The 18,020-nt window shown below is 32.5% G+C and overlaps 1 protein-coding gene across 2 annotated transcripts in view; it reads left to right on the forward strand.

Annotated features, from left to right (window-relative positions):
* Positions 1-18,020, forward strand: part of LOC129218643 (NF-X1-type zinc finger protein NFXL1-like) — a 168,312-nt gene that overhangs the window by 121,653 nt on the left and 28,639 nt on the right. For both annotated transcript variants that reach the window (XM_054852960.1, XM_054852958.1), the window contains exons 10-11: positions 6,752-6,842; positions 9,230-9,347. In XM_054852960.1, the coding sequence (XP_054708935.1) occupies positions 6,752-6,842; positions 9,230-9,347 (209 nt within the window). The remainder of the gene's footprint in view (positions 1-6,751; positions 6,843-9,229; positions 9,348-18,020) is intronic.

Raw genomic sequence — 18,020 nt, forward strand, 5'->3', positions numbered from 1 at the left:
AGGTTGGGAAATTCTTCAAAACTCGTTTCGAATTGAAAAAAGTAATTAGTATGATCCTGTAAAAAATGAGAGCCTGATTTTGATATGTATTTCATAAAGGTGTGGAGAAGGGATGCCATGATAAGTCCCCCTCTATATGTATACAGCTGATAATACCGATATATCGATATATCATGATGTTTGCTTTCTGATATATCGCGATATGCAAATCCAGATATCGTCCAGCCCTAGTCAGTCAGTTACCATAAAAAATCAACTTTTTTCCCCTCAGCATGAAAGTTATTGATGGAAATATTCCAAAATTCATATTCTCTGCCTACATCAGTAGTATTTAAATGCTGAATGAGTAGAATTGAAAGTTTACAACCGGAACACTGAAAATTCCTCGGTAACTGACTGACACACTTGATACAGTAACTGACTGACATTCTGTTTAACTTTAATATGGCTGCAATGTATTTACAGTAGAACCTCGATTAACCGAGGTTTCTGTTAACCAAGCCGATAATGAAGTCTAATTTTCAATTTAACATTAAGTGAAGAGTTTTCAATGGGAAAATAAGGTTATTTTCTAGAAGTTTGCTTCTTTAAATACATTTTTCAATATTTCACTAGGCATTGTAAAAAATAAAAAAAGTTTCTTTTTAACCCTTCAAGCGGCCGTGACGTAAAATTCCTTCACCCAGCGATGTATTGAAGAGCGGCCGTGTCGAAAAATTTGGCCTTGAATATTCTGCTTTGAGAACCGCTGCGGCGTAAAATTCTATGGAAGAATATTCATGGCGAAATTTTTCGACACGGTCGCTCTTCGATACATCGCTGGGTGAAGGAATTTTACGTCACGGCCGCTTGAAGGGTTAAACTTACTACAAGTTATTTTCTATTATTTTTTTAATTGTAAAACATTGCTTTTTACTTGGCCATTTTTATCTTTTAAAAATATTCTATTGTATTTCAATTAATACTTTTTAAAAATTTGAGATCCTGACAGTCAGTTACCCGTGGAATTGCCCAGTTAATATTTTGCTTACTTGTATTTTTAATATTTTTCACAATTAGTCAAGTACATACAGGGCAAAGTGAAATAGTTCATTTCTTTTCCTCATTCTATCATTTACTAAATCACTTACGTATTCATTTATTAACTAATTTATTTATATTCCTTCAGTTAATAATTCATTCATTCTTTCTTTCACTTATTTTCATACTCATTCACTATTTTATTCACTCATTTATTTTTCTTCACGTATTAATTAATATACTAGTCGACCCGTGCGGAACTCCGCACTGTACTTCGAATCGTTTCTTCAAAGAAAGAATATTATGAAGAAAAACCGAAAAAAGTAAACGGAAAAAAGTAAGCGCACTAGAGAAGGCATGTAATTTGAAGACATCAGTAATAAAACCTCGTTAAATACAACGTTGTGATAATTTGATCATCGCTCCCCTTTTGGTTGTACGTATTTTCAATGCAAATATAAATATCATTAAAAGTGTGGCTGAGTGACACGTGAAAAATCAGTAATTTTGCATGTGAAAAAACAGGTTGTGGCAAATACAGTCCTGCCCATGTGAGCATCTGACGGAAAAAAAAAAAGAAATATTAAAGAGATCTTTAGTGGCACGGATTTGAACTGGCGCCATTCTGATTAACAGTACCACGCTCCAACAAACCTAGGAACTGTGCCTTCCTTTTCGAATGCTATTCATTGAAGGAATGCGTAATAAAACACAGTAAAAAAGTTTTTCGGGGAAAAAAATATAATAAGATCATGCGTCTATGTTTTGTCATTAGCCAGCATGATACGATATAAAATTATTCGTAAAACATGGAATTTGATTAAAGAATGAGGAAGATCTCACGTAGCGATTGAAACAAACATTCTAGAGTAGTAATAAATTCGGTTGAAAAAATAAGTGTTTTTATTTTTGAATATTCAACAATTTCCCATAGCAGGCTTCTTTAACCTGTACGGCTTAAAAGCCTGCACTTGTTTTTCTTTTAATCGAACACAAATTGAAAACCAAAACCAGTTGAACTGAGTCCGTTTTTTAAGTGTAATTTTTCGAACGTAGACAAAATGTTTTTTTTTTTTTTTCAGCCGAAAGCAGAGGAGTAAAAAATGATTTCTTACTAATGAAGTTGAGAATAATTTTAATGTTTTATATCGTATTCGAATAAATAATTAAAGATTTACTGGTTAAAACTCGTAGTTTTAATTTGGCGTAGTATTTTTTTATTTGTACAAAAGTTCGAACACTGCTATTAGAAAAATCTAAAATTCAGCATACAATGAAAATGTTTTTCTGCCCAAAAAGGATTCCCTTAAGGTATATCTAATACTTTTTTTATGCTTACATTATGCTCAGTGGTCTGGACGGAGTCAAAGCTTAAAAGAAAGGGAAGAACACCCTTCGATTAGCAGTCAACTTATCTGAATGATAACTGTAGTCTGTATAAAGGAGTCGAAACACCAAATAGCCTTCCCACTGCATTTATTTTATTACGTGTGTTATCTGTTGTATGTTATGAGTACATGTAATGCGTAATATTTCTGTAAATCTGCTATTATGTCGGACAGCTCGAACTGGCCCGAAGTTCAGACAGTTTATAGCCGAACGCTCTACGAGAAAAAAAAAAAAAAAACCACAGGTAATTTTTAATTTTTTTTCTTGCCGAGAAGTATTTATATTTAAAATTTTTTTTACAATTTGTTATCGCAGGCTGTTTGAACCGTTATGACTTAGATGTCAGCATGTGTTCATCATTTAACAGCACGGTTAAAATACAAAATAATTCGAACTAAGTTCTTTTTTAAGCGTAGCTTTTGTAATGTAGTAAAAATGTGATACACTAATCGTTTTTTTTTTTTTCCAAAAAGAAGAAAAATATATATATTACCCTTTAAATTGAGGTAGTATTTTTATTTGTACAAAGAGTCAAAAACTCATTAGAAGAATCTATATTTCAACATACGATTTATTATATTTTACTAAACAAAAAACAATTCCAATGTAGTCTGAAATCTTAAACCTGATATTTATATTTTCGCTTACATTATGCTTTAATTTTCATGCTGAAGCCAAAGCTTAAAAAAAAAAAACCTTGCAATTGAGTATCAATTTAGCTCCGTGTTGCATCAAGTTTTCATAACAGCTAGGAGCGTTTCTACCTCATGTATTCCCTCATATTTGTTCTTCATTGTTCATGTACTGCGCGATATTTTTCTCATTTTTCTTTTTTTTTTTTTTTTGATGCAGATTGCCCGGACGCGGGCCCGAACACGCATTCTCCTGGCTACCAGTCGAACGCTCTGCCGATCAAGCTATTCAGCTCTGTCGGTAACAGTGCAAGTTAAAGTTATAAATTTAACCGAAACCCTCATTCTGGTTCTTTAAAACAGGTTTTTTTGCCCGAAAAGACAATTTTTAGACCGTGGGTCTATTTTTCGTCAGTAGCCTGCACGATAAGCTTTAAAATAAGGTGTAAATCAAAGAAATCGATCAAGAATTGAGGAAAATCTCGCGTAGAAACCAAAAACAGGCTACAGAAATAATATATAAGGATTTATTTTTATATATATATTTTATTATAATGTTTCACTAGCTGCGTTGCCCGGCTTTGCAAGGTCTACCTCAAAAATAAAAGTTATGTCAAGTGATGCATGTTCAATAATCAGGCTTCAATTAGAGGGGAAAAAACTATATAATTTCCCATCAAAACAATCATTCTTAAAGAAAGAAAAAGGCTAATCAAAAGTTCCCAAATAAATTAAACTTAACCCTCCATTAATGTAACTAAAATCCTTGATTATCTTCTACTGGCAGTACAAAAAGAAGATAAATGGCCAAATAATAATCAAAAAGGGAAAACTTTGCCTCAAAACAAAACACAAAATTAAAATCAGTCACAGTTGAGAAAAAAAAGTGGCTACCTTCTGAATAGTTTTATTTAGGCTAATTTAAAATGAGATCGTGCAAACGATTTTTCCAATATAAAAATGCTATTCCATTAGGCTTAAAAATGCCTCTAACTGCTCTTCTGGTGGTTTTACAGCTTTGGTGTTTTTTTTTTTTTTTTGTTTTTTTTTTTTTTTTGAAATTCAAAGGAAGTAAATGTGCCCTAGAAGTATTTTTAGCAAGCTTTCGAATGGTGCTAAAATCGAACTGGTCGGAGAATTATTTTGAGTAAACAGAGCCATTTAATGCCATTTTCGAGCCCTAAAATTAAAATTTTAACGTTTTGGTACTTTTTTGGCGTTCACCCCCCCCCCCCCCCCTACGTTCCTTCTCGAGTGTTCAAGTACCTCCCTGCCAAATTTGGTCAAGATCCGACGTAAACTGTGGATTTGTATAAGGAACATATGTCTTATTTACATTGATTGTTTAAGTGATTTTACAGCATTTTTTAAATGTTTTTAATAGTTTGCTATCTTTATTTAAATAAAGCAATTTTTTTCATGTAAACTCTTAATGCTATGTGTAACTGACTCTAACTCTCCAAATCAGGCATATTTTTGCATTAACAAAACTGTTTGGAGTTTACTTTTTTCCCTTTTTAAAACTAAAGATTTAAAATTATGTAATGAAGAAAACATTAAAACAATATGCAAACTAAAAAGCATATGCAAATTATTTCGCACAAATTTCTATAATCGACAAAGTCTTTTGGTCCCTAACACCGTGGATCTGAGACTCTTCTGTACATATTTTTGGTATGCAAGTCGTGAAATTGTAAGACAAAAAAAAATTTTTTTTTTAAATAATCGGCATAATTAATTTTCCATTCTTCACGGCAAGGTTGTCTAGACCTATTAAGGTTTGGCTTTCATCGTCATGAGCTTTTGTCTTCTTTTTTTAAAGTGGTTACTATCTTATCAAATGCAATTCAATCAGTTGTGACTGTTGCACAGTTTAAATGATATAAAAGGATTTGTATCTCTTAGTAACTTTTGTTGCATGTTTAAGAGCTACTACCATTATAGAACTAATTTTTAGTCATCGTAGTAAAACTACTACTATGACTTTAGAACTAGTTTCTGCTTATCTCCACCGTCACCATAAATCTAGTCATTCGTTTTTTTTTTTTTTTTCATTTTAATGCTTGGGTTGAGGCTTGTTAAACTTAAAATGTGTTTAATACATTATTGAAGCATTTTTGTACATTAAAACCGCCTATGACAGCTAGATTCGCAGCTTCCTGTGCTTAACAAAGCAATGATAGCCAATCAGAAGTAACTATTTGAAAAGGTGATACATAAATGGATCATTCTCCAAAAAAATTTTAAATGCAAATATTTTTCAATTTTGAAACCTTTTGTTTTCTTTTTTTTTTTTCATTCTTACATGAAAGTGTTACCTACTAAAAGTAACCATAAACAATGGCCCAGCTAAGATCCTATTACTTAACTCATAAATAAAAAAAATAAAATAATGCCTTGTTCACGGGAAGAAAAAATCAAGAAAAAAAATTTTAATATTTAAAAATCGAGGCCAATTTAATATCAAACGAGTAATTTTGTTAGTTGTGCAAACAATCATATTTTAATGATTAGTAGGAATATAATATTAAGCTCTCTTAATTAAAGCACGGCTTAATTAGTGGTTTCAAATGTATGTTAAAAAATAGTAGTTAGTAAATTTGAGGATATACTGGCAACTTATAATTTTCGTAGAATGCCTATTATTGATGTATTTCTTTTCTATCATTTATTTTCACCTCAGAAATAATGACATTGATAGGATCTGTCATGGAGGTGAGATTCACGGAGGTGAGGATTTTTCCATTAATATAGGCCTAATAGGATGCATTTTTCATGGATTTTTTTTTTTCTTCATTGTTAAAATCTGTACATGTTAAGCATATGAGAACATGTTCACTTCTTTTTTTACATTAATTTACGTCCCTGAAATTCAAATTCACGGAGGTGAGAAGTCTGATTAACCACACTAAGTTTTTAAAGCAAAATCTATCTTGTTTTTCGATAAAAATCTCACAACTTCAACTATGGCTGAAAACAAAGAAGGGGGCTCCCTTGTATCATGGAAAATAAAATTTGATGTCAATACTGCCAAGTGTTAATGAGGACTCTCATTTTGTGAATAGGTAACGGAGGTAAGAATTTATTGTGTGACATGACTCCTTGTCCTTCGGAAACAAACTAAAACACACTATTAAAAAATTAAATGTACTTAAACAATTAGTATTTGAGACACTTGTAAAAGGAATAATAAATAAGTATATACTGTTAATGAACCAAGCTATTAAGCAACATAAACTGTCATACAAGGTGTGTGACATACTACGGAGGTGAGAATTCACATGTTGTTTTTACTGTAAAAGGCATGTAACAGCAAAGTTACACTTTTGGAAGAAGTCAAATTTTCGTAATGTAGCTTTTTTTTTTTTTTAATCATTTTTCTTTCTGTTGAATTGAGGCTTCCTTATGAATTGTTAATTTCGGTATTAACTCTTTTGTAATTTTACAGTAGGATGTGGACTCATTCTTGTGCTTTATATTAGCCAGCCATTTCATTCATTATGGAATTACATACAACCTTGACTCATCTAAATTTGAATGCCTCGAAATGAATAGAAATTTTGAGTGTACCTAATAAATCTTTATTTGAGAGCCTCAGATACCTGTTATATTTTACTTAAAGGCAGCAACTCATCGTTTTATTGATTTATTTGCATTTGAAAATGTTTTTTTTCACATAATTTATTTATTTATTTATATTGTTTTTCTAGTGCTGTATTGGCAACTGCTCACCTTGTGAAGTTGTATGTGGTCGAACATTAAATTGTGGTAATCATAAGTGTTCAAGTGTATGTCATGCAGGTAAAATTTTAAACTGCTTATGATTGTGCTTAGTTTTATCAAAGTCCCTTTAGGCCATGTCATGGCCTAAATGTCATTATGTCATGTTTATTAATTTCACGTTAAAATTATTTGTTTTTTGATTATTACTTTCCTTAATGTTATTGAGTTCTAAATGCATCAGATTAAAATTATTTTGAATGCAGTGAATTTTTGCGGAAAAACAGAACAAAGGGAAAATAATCAAGAATCAGATTTGTTTCTGACAAAAGTTTTTGCAATATCACACTGCAGCCAGGGTCTTAACTTTTTTAACATACTGTTTTTTTCATTTTGAATATCAATGCTCTATATTTGATTGCTTCGTGTTTTTAAAAGTTATAATTTTGCATAAATTTCCACACTTCTTTTCAGATTATTTTATTCTACTAATATCCTAAACATACAAAAAGAACCCTAATAAATCATAATATTTTTTCTGTCATTTAAGAAGTAATCACCAAAAATGAACTAACTGCAGTAAAAAATGTGTACATTTGTATCATCTGTAAATAAAAGAAATACTGTTTAAGAAATTGTAGTATTGGCGGGGGGATAGAAACTTTTAAAACAGACAAATTGAAAATTTAAAAAATGCGTTAGTCATTTAAATGTGTTTGGTTTAATGTGATTTTCAAAATATTCATTCAAGATTACCGTATCTAAGCATTTTCCAAACATATACAGAAATAATAACAGGTGCAAAGAATCGAACCGAAAGGAATTGTTTCTTGAACTAACTCAGGGTTGCCACGCCACAGGCAAAACTGAAACCAGGCAAATTCTGAGAATTTCTAAAAGTTCAGGGAATTTTAACATATATATATATATATATATGTATATATATATATATATATATATATATATATATATCTCAAAAAAATAATAATCATCATAATAAAATAATATTTTTACCTAAGTTTTTTTTTTTGTTTAAATAGCTATTAAAATGTTTATCATGAGAGCAAAAATTACTAATCGTTTTATTTAACATGCATCATAACTTTTATGCTAATTTAATTTCGAGAGCATGAAATTAGTTATCAATATTCATTGTTCTGCTTAACTGATGCATGTTTTACTTTTTGAGGTCCAAATAATGAATGTTTAAGAAAAGTTTTTTTTTTCCTTCTTAATATATAAAATGTGAATTTCACCATGCTATTATTTTAGTTACAGTAACCCCTCGTTATATCATGCTTTTCGGGGGGACAAAGAAAAAGCGCAATTTATCCGAAAGCGCGATGTAACCGAGGTAATAAAAAATAGTTATCCATCCAACACATACAAGTAAATTAGCATTCACTCTCTTTGACATGATATTCAAATGGTTTCGATCTAGTTCACGAATTTACTATCATACGTATTGAAACTTATACAAGATTTAAATTTAAGTAAATTTTCAGCGTCAATATGCAATGGCGAATAAAGATGATCATCATTAGCTATAGCATAAGAGTGAGCATTCCAATAACCCTTTTATTCCCCATAGACTTTCTAATCCCTTCGATTTGCAGTAGAAAGGATGTGATGAGTAAAAGTAACTAGATTGTTTAGAGAAAACTCTTTCGCCAGTCCAGAACATTCTTCCTTTCTTTGATGCAAATCCTGATCTGTGGAACCAAGCACAAATCTTTTCTGTACTAACAGGTAGACAGAGAGGGCGTATGTTCTCTTCTACTTGGACCAGTATGACACTTGCCTGATGTCTCTCACTCATTGTAAAGGTCTTAGTATCAGTGCAAAAGAAAACGTCAAGTAGTTTCCAAACTATATCTTAAACTAAAATATATACTGCATGTATGTAAATTTAGATGGCAGGAGTTGCCGCTGCTTTTTCAGCGAATTCAGAAGAATAGGAGCACCTTCATTTTGTTCATTGACAAAACAAAGAAGATAAAGACCATTTCTGAGTAATACCTTATGTTTTCATGAATGGTTTCAAGCTTAAAGCAAGTTTTTTTTTTTTTTTAGGTTTTAATATTTTGGGGGACAAGAGAAGAGCGATGTATCCGAATGAGCCATATATCGAGGGATTGCTGTATAATGAGTTTTTAATCCCATTATTTTTATTTATTTAGTCCTTCCCCGGTCATGAATTTTTCAGGTTATCAATGTTCTCTTTCAAATGTGTTTGTTTGTAATGCTGCAGATTTATACAGGGAAAAGACAGGATTTTTTTTTTTTTTCAGAGTTGAGTGGCAACCCTGTAACTGTTGCAGAAGTAGAGTTAATGCAGGTTAAAGTCTAACATGTTCCATATTATAAATAGAGCTTATTATATCATATGTGAATTCAGCTTTGAAAACTCAATAAAAACAAATTAGCAAAAAAATTATCTTTTTAGAATGCTTTTTTTTTTTTTGTAGGACCTTGTTATCCGTGCCGAGAAACTACTAAAGTTACCTGCAACTGTGGATCAAGTAAAATTATTGTACCTTGTGGAAGGAAAAGAGCTGTTCCTCCTCGTTGTTCTGCTGAGTGCAAGTAATTAGTTTTTATCACATACTTTTAAGATAGATGTGATTTTATCGAAAGATATGCTTTTTTGATGAAAAGTTTTTCTGTGAAGCTAATAATTCAGCTTCTAGTGATTGATGATTTATTAATGTTGTTTTTATTATTATTTAATTATCTAATTGGTTTTAATTTTATAGTGCTTTTGGGGGAGGGGCTGAGAATAATCCTCCCCCCCTTTTTTTTCAAAAATTAAATTAAAATTTTTAATGCTTTTTTTGTTGAAATATCTATAATCGCACTTTAATTGGTTAAAGCAAACTTGGATCAATAACGTTTTGCTATTGGTCAAAGCTTACTTGAAGCTCTCTCTGAGGTCCTAAATTTTCTTAAGTTAATCCTTTTATTTTGTCTATATTTTTTTTTTTTTTTTTGGTTGCTTTACATTACGTGCATATTGATTGGTTAACTTACTAATCCTGGACTAAAACTATAAATAGTCTATGTGCTTACTCTGCTTTGGTTCTTTGGTATTACATATTTTGTCATTACATTTTGGTATTACATAGTTTCTTCAACATTAATAAACAGTGTTCGCGCTCAACTATCCGTAACCTGGGTCCCAGGGACCCATTAATGAAATAGATTTGGGTCCTTTGGTGGAAAAAATGAGTCCCTTAAATTTTAAAAAGAAAATCTTAGTGTGTAAATGAGTAATATAAAAATATTTATACTTGGGGGGGGGGAGGCGTGAAATAAAAAAAATTGGTTATTTTTGACCTAATTTTTTGTGATTTTATCATTGTAAAATTATTTTCAAATAAGACACTTGCAAGACTTAGTTATGTGAGAAACTATTTGGTCAGTTACAATGAGATTAACTCAAAATTTACTTTAAAAATGGGTTTTACCATAAAATATAAAACAAGTGCCTCTGATTGATCAAGCAAAAAGCACTCCCTTAACCTTTGTTTTCCTGGAAACTTTTCTTAGTGAAAAAAGCGAACAGCCCCCCCCCCCCCTTCCCAATTATCATTGGCAATTACATAATAATAATAATAAATCGCAAGCGAATGAACCCAACGCAAAAATCGCGATCGCAAAAACGAAAAATTTTCTCATATGAGTGTGAAAATTGCTCATCTGCAATCTTAAATCAGTATATTTGACTTTATTTTGACTCGTTCAAAATATCTGTTTTGGTTTTTGTTCTATTTTTAAAATCGCTCCATTTTGAAAATGGCGCGATCGATTAATACCCGACTTTTGCAAGTCCAAATAAAAATAACCCATCAGAAAGAGATGAATTATTAGGAAAAGAACAAGGTTAAAGTGCTTTTGTATAAAATTCAAGTATTCATAAGCAATTTAACAAGAAAAATGTAAAGTTCAGAACTCTTTGTGTTTAGCGCGATCTGGAAAATGCTCGCCAGAATTTTCGCCAGAATTGGAAAATTTTTCTCCCCTCTTTTTATTGGGGATGCAAAATAATGATTTTCAAAAGTAATTCTGGTTACATGAATGCCAAATTGCAATATTTTTACTGTACAATTGTCTTGTATTAATCCTGAAGATAGCATTGAAAACCTTTCTTTTTTTTAGTCTTCATTTCTGTTTTTAGGAATTTCCTCAACATAAAAGTTGAGGGAGAGCTTATTCTTAGAATACAGTACAATGGGCTATTTATGAACTTGCTCCCTGAGCTCTGCCCAGGAGGTCACTGTAAGCTCCAGTCTTATCACTGAAATTCCATTGACTGGTCCACAATTGGGGTGTGTTTGAATAGCTGATAAACAGATAGGGTCATTTTAGTCCCTTTCTGTTGATTTTCCTGGTCATTTTGAAGCTTAAAAGCATTTACTAAATAGATCTTTAGCATTTTCTCCCTTTTTTTTCTGGTTCTTATCTTTTGGGTTTTCTGGGTCCCTGGGACCCGATTTTTCGCGGAAGTTGCGTCCCTTTCCTGCGAATTTGCGTTAAAAACCCGCTATAGCGCGTAAACGCGAACCCTGATAAATGTGTTTTTGATCCACGACATGATAATCATTTAATATTCTCAACAGCAGAGCGTGGTTCTTGAGATTTTTGACACAAGCGATTTCAGCTGTTGGGTTCTGGATTTTATGATTCACGAGATTATTTACACTAGTGAAATATGGCTTCTTCTAGTAATGGTAATGTTAAGGAAAAAGAAGTGTTCGGTGTTGTGCCATTTGATGGAACTAATTTTACTGTGTGGTGTCGCAGAGTGCAGGCTGTGTTTTCGGCCAAGGAACTGGATATATTTTTGGAAGAGGAAGCAGAGGCGGACAATGCCGCAGATGTTTTGAAGTCAAAAAAGGTTTATGCTGTAATACTTGTGCTTTTAAATGACAATATTCTTGCTTCTCTTGAAAGTGAAGACACTGCATGTAAAATATGGAAGAAACTGCAGTCTACATATAAGGATAATGGAACTGTGAATCAAATTTTGACATGTAAACGTTTAGCGATGGCAAGAAAACAGAATGACGTGCCAATGAGAAGTCACATTGACAATATGCTAAATTTAGTTAGTGATTTACGCATCTCCGGAATGGAAGTAAGTGACTGTGATGTTATTGTTTACATTCTCATGTATTTGCCAAAAGAATATGAAACTGTTACAATATCACTCGAGAATGAACCAAGTGAATCTTTGAATTTGGATTTTGTTACTAAAAGACTTATTGACACTGAAGCACTAATGCATGATTTTAAAGGTGAAAATAAGAGTGAATATGTGAAATCATTTTCTAACAATGTTGCTTTTAAAACTACTAATAAGGATTACTTTTGCGGTTTTTGCAAAACAAAAGGACACACTACTAAATTTTTTAGAAAGAAAAATGTGTGCTACAAATGCAGAAAATCGGGACATTATAAACGTTACTGTAAAACAGTTAAATCACATGACGAACAACAACTATCTCCAGCGTTATCTTTTATATCAGGTGAATCAGGATCTAATACGTTTATTAATGATTCGGGTAGTAGGTCTCATATGTCTTCTTGCAAGGAATGGTTTTCTTGATTAGCCTGCTTCTGGAAATATTAAATGTGCTTCAAAATCAACACTGCTTGAAGTGAAAGGCATTGGAAATATACTAGGGAAAACTTCTAGTGGAGTTCAGATAACTCTGAAAGATGTACTTTTTGTTCCTGATCTTAGTTCTCATCTGCTGTCTGTAAGAAAAATTGAAGCAGCAGGACTTACCATGGTTTCTAAAAATGAACAAGTGTTAATAAGAAATGAAAATGACTGTATTGTTTTTGGTCATCGTGATGTCAGTGGAATATATATTAGTGATTTTTTGCCTGAAAATGAAAGTGTGTTTTCCACTACTGAAAATGATTTGTGTCATTGCAGATATGAACATTCTTCTAATAAAGTTTTACATGCCCTAGGATTACCTAAGTCAACATCTTTCTGCGAGGTGTGCGTGCAAGCTAAACAAAGTGCTTCACCATTGGGAAAGGGTCCTAGAGAAAGAGAAGAAAAAGCAATGACATGATACATACTGATGTTTGTGGAGCCTTTGAACCAGAAACATATTCGGGTGAAAACTATTTCATGACAATAGTCGATGATTATTCACGGTTTATGGAAGTGCGCTTAATCAAGAGAAAAGGTGATGTGGCCAAAGAACTAATATAGTTTTTAAAAACTAACACTTCAGTTAAAAGAATCAGATGTGACAATGCTAAGGAATATGTCACAGGAGAACTTGCTAAGTATGCTAATAGTCAAGGAATTATAATCAACCCTGCTAAACCATATACTCCATCTTTAAATGGAGTGGTTGAAAGAGCTAACAGAAGTCTTTTGGATAAAGCACGAGCAATGATTTACGAGTACAATTTGTCAAAGAAATTCTGGAGACCAGCTGTTCTTACTGCAGCCTACCTTTTGAACCGGTTACCTAACAGTTCAATTGAAAACCAAATGCCATTCTACTTGAAGTATGAAAGAGATCCAGATGTAAGTAATCTACATGTATTTGGATGTGACGCTTATATGCTTCTTCCTGCAACGCAAAGAAAGAAATTGGATAAAAAGAGTAAGAAACTGATTTTTGTTGGTTATTCTACAATGGGATTTCGTCTGATGGATCCAGTCACCAAACGCATAACTGTGTCTAGAAATGTGAAGTTTAATGAAGAGAAGAAAGTTGTGATTGAAAGAAGAAAATATAGACACAAGTGAATCTGACTTTGAGCATGATGATGTTCGAGAGAAGAAGAGTTTTTCAGATGAAAATCATGAAAGAGATGATGAAACTTGTGATGCTGAAAATATGCAAAGAAAATCTGTACGACATTCAAAGCCGCCTATTTGTTATCCTAATCCTGAAGTATACAAAGCAATGTTTGCTCACCAAGAAATCACATTTGAAGAAATTGTTAATTTTCCAATGGATGAGCAACAGCGATGGAAAAAAGCTATGACTGAAGAGATGCAATGCTTGAAAGAAAATGAAGTCTGGGATTTAGAAGATTTGCCTCCTGACAAACAGTTCATTTCATCCAAATGGGTTCTCCGACGGAAAAGAGACTGGAAATACAGGGCCAGGCTTGAAGCTCGTGGATTCATGCAAAAGGAAGGCCGGGATTTTTCTTTTACGTATTCGCCAGTGATCAGCATTCCTGCGCTACATGTTGTTTTAATAATTATACTGAATGAAGAACTAAAGGTTTTTGTGCTTGATGTTAAAACTGCGTTTTTGAACAGTGATCTAAAAGAAACAATTTACATGGATCAACCAAAAGGTTTCGATGACAACTCAGGTAAGAAATGTAAACTTAAAAAGAGTTTGTATGGTTTGAAACAAGCTCCTTGACAGTGGTTTAAAAAATTTTCTAACTTTGAATTCAGTTAGGATTTTCACAACTGAATAGTGAGTCATGTATTTTTATAAGAAATGTAAAGGGAAAGAAAGTCATAATAGCTCTTTATGTAGATGACTTGCTAATTGCTGGTTCAGATAATCAGGAAGTTAGTGCTATTATTTCTCTTTTATCTCGTAAATTTCAAATGTCAAAAATAGAAAAAGCTAGTGAATTTCTAGATATTAAAATGCAATTTACTTCAAATTCTCTATTTTTGGATCAGCAGTCTTACATTGAAAATCTGTTGCTTAAATATAATCTGTCAGAATGTAAACCTAGTGTTATTCCTATGGAGCCAAAATCTACTGCTGCTGACTTTCAAACAGGTAATGTTTTTCATGGGCCATATCGTGAACTTGTGGGTTCCTTGTTGTATTTAGCATATGTTTCTAGACCTGACATTCTATTTGCAGTAAACTGTTCGAGTCAGCTTCAAGAACACCCGACTGATTCCGCTTGGTGTGCATTAAAGAAAATTTCATACCTGCCAACCCTACTTGATTTTCCGGGAGACTCCCGGATTTTTAACATTTCTCCCGCTCTCCCGATATTTAATGAAAATCTCCTGGTTTTTATTAATCTCTAAAAATAAATCCCTCCATTTAGGGACTTTCTTGATAATGAAAAAAATAAACCCCTTTAAAAATAAATTTTTATATCCTTTTAGCGCTTTTACTCCATGGTTTGAAAGTTTCCTACTTAATTTCAAACTTTAGCACATTGGAATCTGGCAACATCAGTTCTTGTTTACGTTTGCGATCTCACTTCATGCGTTCATGAGTTGCGAAGCAAAGAAGATTTGGGTGGGGGGATTTTAAGTTATGATGTCAGTTAGCAAAAAGCCAAAAAAACTTTTAAGCAACATACAATTGTGATTTTTTATTTTTGAATTAGTCACCCAAAAGCGACCATCACATATTTTGCGCAGTGTTTCGTGTTGACTTCAGCATTGCTCATGCTGGTAAAGTCAAGCAACTTGCATATGATTGTACTTTAAGGGATAAAAAAAAATCCCTAAATCCCTTCAATAACATGGGAAAAAGCGATATTGCGCCACATTGAAAAAATCTACTGGATTTTTTTCTTTGAATGTTGGCAGGTATGAAATTTTGAGGTATCTAAAAGGGACATTAAATATGAAAATTGAGTACAAAAAGTCGGATTTAAGTTACAGTAAATTGTCTATGTATGTTGATGCTGACTGGGGTTCAAATTCAAGCAATAGAAAGTCAGTGTCTGGATACTTTATAATGTTTTGTAATTGTCCTGTGTTGTGGTGCTGCAATAAGAAAAAATGTATAGCTCTCTCATCAACCGAAGCTGAAGTTATTGCTTTGTGCAAAGGATTACAAAATTTTCTATGGTTGAAAGATATTGTTTGTGTGCTTTCAAATGTTAAAATTCTTGTTATATTTGAAGACAACCAGTCATGCTTTAAATTTGTATCTAATGAAAATAATTTTGGTAGAATGAAGCACATAGACATGTTAAAGTTTGTTCGTAATGCTTTAAGTACAAATAACATTAAAATAGAATATATCTGTACGAGTAAGCAAGTGGCTGATATTTTAACTAAAGCTTTGCCGAAACTCAAGTTTCAGGAACTGTTGTAAATTTGTAATTTTGAATGCGTGTAATTTTTCTTTGTATAATGTGCGATTATGGAAGGAGTGTTGAAATATCTATAATCGCACTTTAATTGGTTAAAGCAAACTTGGATCAATAACGTTTTGCTATTGGTCAAAGCTTACTTGAAGCTCTCTCCGAGGTCCTAAATTTTCTTAAGTTAATCCTTTTATTTTGTCTATATTTGTTTTTTTTTTTTTTTTTTTTTGGTTGCTTTACATTACGTGCATAGTGATTGGTTGACTTACTAATCCTGGACAAAAACTATAAATAGTCTATGTGCTTACTCTGCTTTGGTTCTTTGGTATTACATATTTTGCCATTGTTTATGTAGATAGTTTCTTCAACATTAATAAATGTGTTTTCGATCCACGACATGATAATCTTTTAATATTCTCAACAGTTTTCAAATTTTGAACTTAAATGAAGACATGAAGAAACAATTTTCATTATATTGAGAAATAAAACTTTCATTATCACAACTTTTCAGAATTATTACTACAGTCGAACTCTCTTATAACGAGCGCAAAAGGTCCGCGATATTTACTCGTGTTAGATTTTTAATTTAAACTTTCATAAAAAGTGAAAGAATCACGTAATTTGAAAAAAAAAAAAAAACGTTTTTGCATCATGCAGAATGAATCCTTTTTCGATGTAAACATTGCATCACGTTGTGACGTCATTCGTGAGATCGGTTGCGATAACTCAGTCGAATGAACTTTTGGGTGAACCCAGTCACTAGTTCATTGTATCTTATAACCGCAGGTTTTTTTAGATTGAGTTACTTTTTGATTGGCAACATATCTTTAACTTTCTTGCATTGGCAACACATCTTGTGTTTTGCATGTTCTTAATTTGAAAACCATGTGAAAACTTTAAATACTTTGAACGATCTTTTTCGCTCTCATGAGTTGAATGTAGTAATTTGCCGTAATTTCGTGATGTCTGCCAGTGCTCTTTACTCCTGGCAGGTCGTAATACAACGTGATGTCAATTTTAAAGTTATAAAACGCCTTTAGGCCTATTTTGTGTGTTATGATAATGCCTTATATTCCTTGGAACCAGCATGTTCGTAAATTGAATGTTTCGTTTTATCATAGCGGCTAATATATATTTTTTTTTCAAAATGTTTTTTAAATATCAATGAAGATGTTGTTCTACAACTTAAGAAATCTTTTGAAGATAATAAATACAGATTTTCCTTGAGGAAAAATGCTCCACGTGTTTTTCATTTTTTTCAACTTCAGGCTGTGGACATGTTTTGCAGGTTCACTTCTACTAGCGGTGTAGTTAGTCTAATTTCACTACACTTAATGCTCACAAGTGGTTATGGGCCCAGGTCACCTGGACTTTGCAATTCCTGGCCATAACCTGAAGAACTTGGAGAATTTAAATTTTTATGCTCTGAAGAATTTTTGAACATCGTGAATTTTTGAAAGTATGGAAGTCCCTACAATACCTTTACTAAATGCCAATAATTGGAATACCTGGAAGAGAAACATACAAGTTGTCCTGCGTCATTCGGGCAGCTGGGAATTCATCGAAGCTGACGAAAAAGATGAAAAAGAAAAGAAACTTGAAGAAGAAAAATTGACGTTCCGAGATAAAGCGAAAATGAATCGTAGAAGAACTCGAGCTTATACTACCATTTATCAGTTCCTGTCAGAAGAATTCAAGCCTCTCATCGAATGCACTACTGAAGGAAAGATAGCTTGGGAAATCTTGTGCAAGTATTTTGAACCCGACACCCGTGCCAGATTGAAAGCCCTGTTGGATAAATTTTTTCAAGTCAAGTTTCAAGAAGGTGAAACCGTTGGTCTTTTCATCTGCCGAGTGAAAGCAGCCGCATCACAATTAAAAGAAGTTGGCCATGCGATATCCGACCTTTACATAGGTTTCCAGTATATCCGGAGCTTACCCCCTAAATTCGCATCCATAGTACAGCAAATCTACCGATGGTCTGACGTGGACTTTACTCCATTAAAAATAGAACAAGAACTGTTGCTCGAAGCAAACAGAATTTCTGAAATGAACATTCCACTACAGACACCTGCTGTGTATGTGACGGTTCCCAATTCGCTACCTGCCGGTAAGATCCATCTTTGTAAAAGTAGTTGTAAACCTGTGTCAAATTTTAGTAAAAATAGATTTAAAGGGAAATGTAATTTT

Source organism: Uloborus diversus, chromosome 3 (genome assembly GCF_026930045.1).
Source record: "Uloborus diversus isolate 005 chromosome 3, Udiv.v.3.1, whole genome shotgun sequence".
NCBI lineage: Eukaryota > Metazoa > Arthropoda > Arachnida > Araneae > Uloboridae > Uloborus > Uloborus diversus.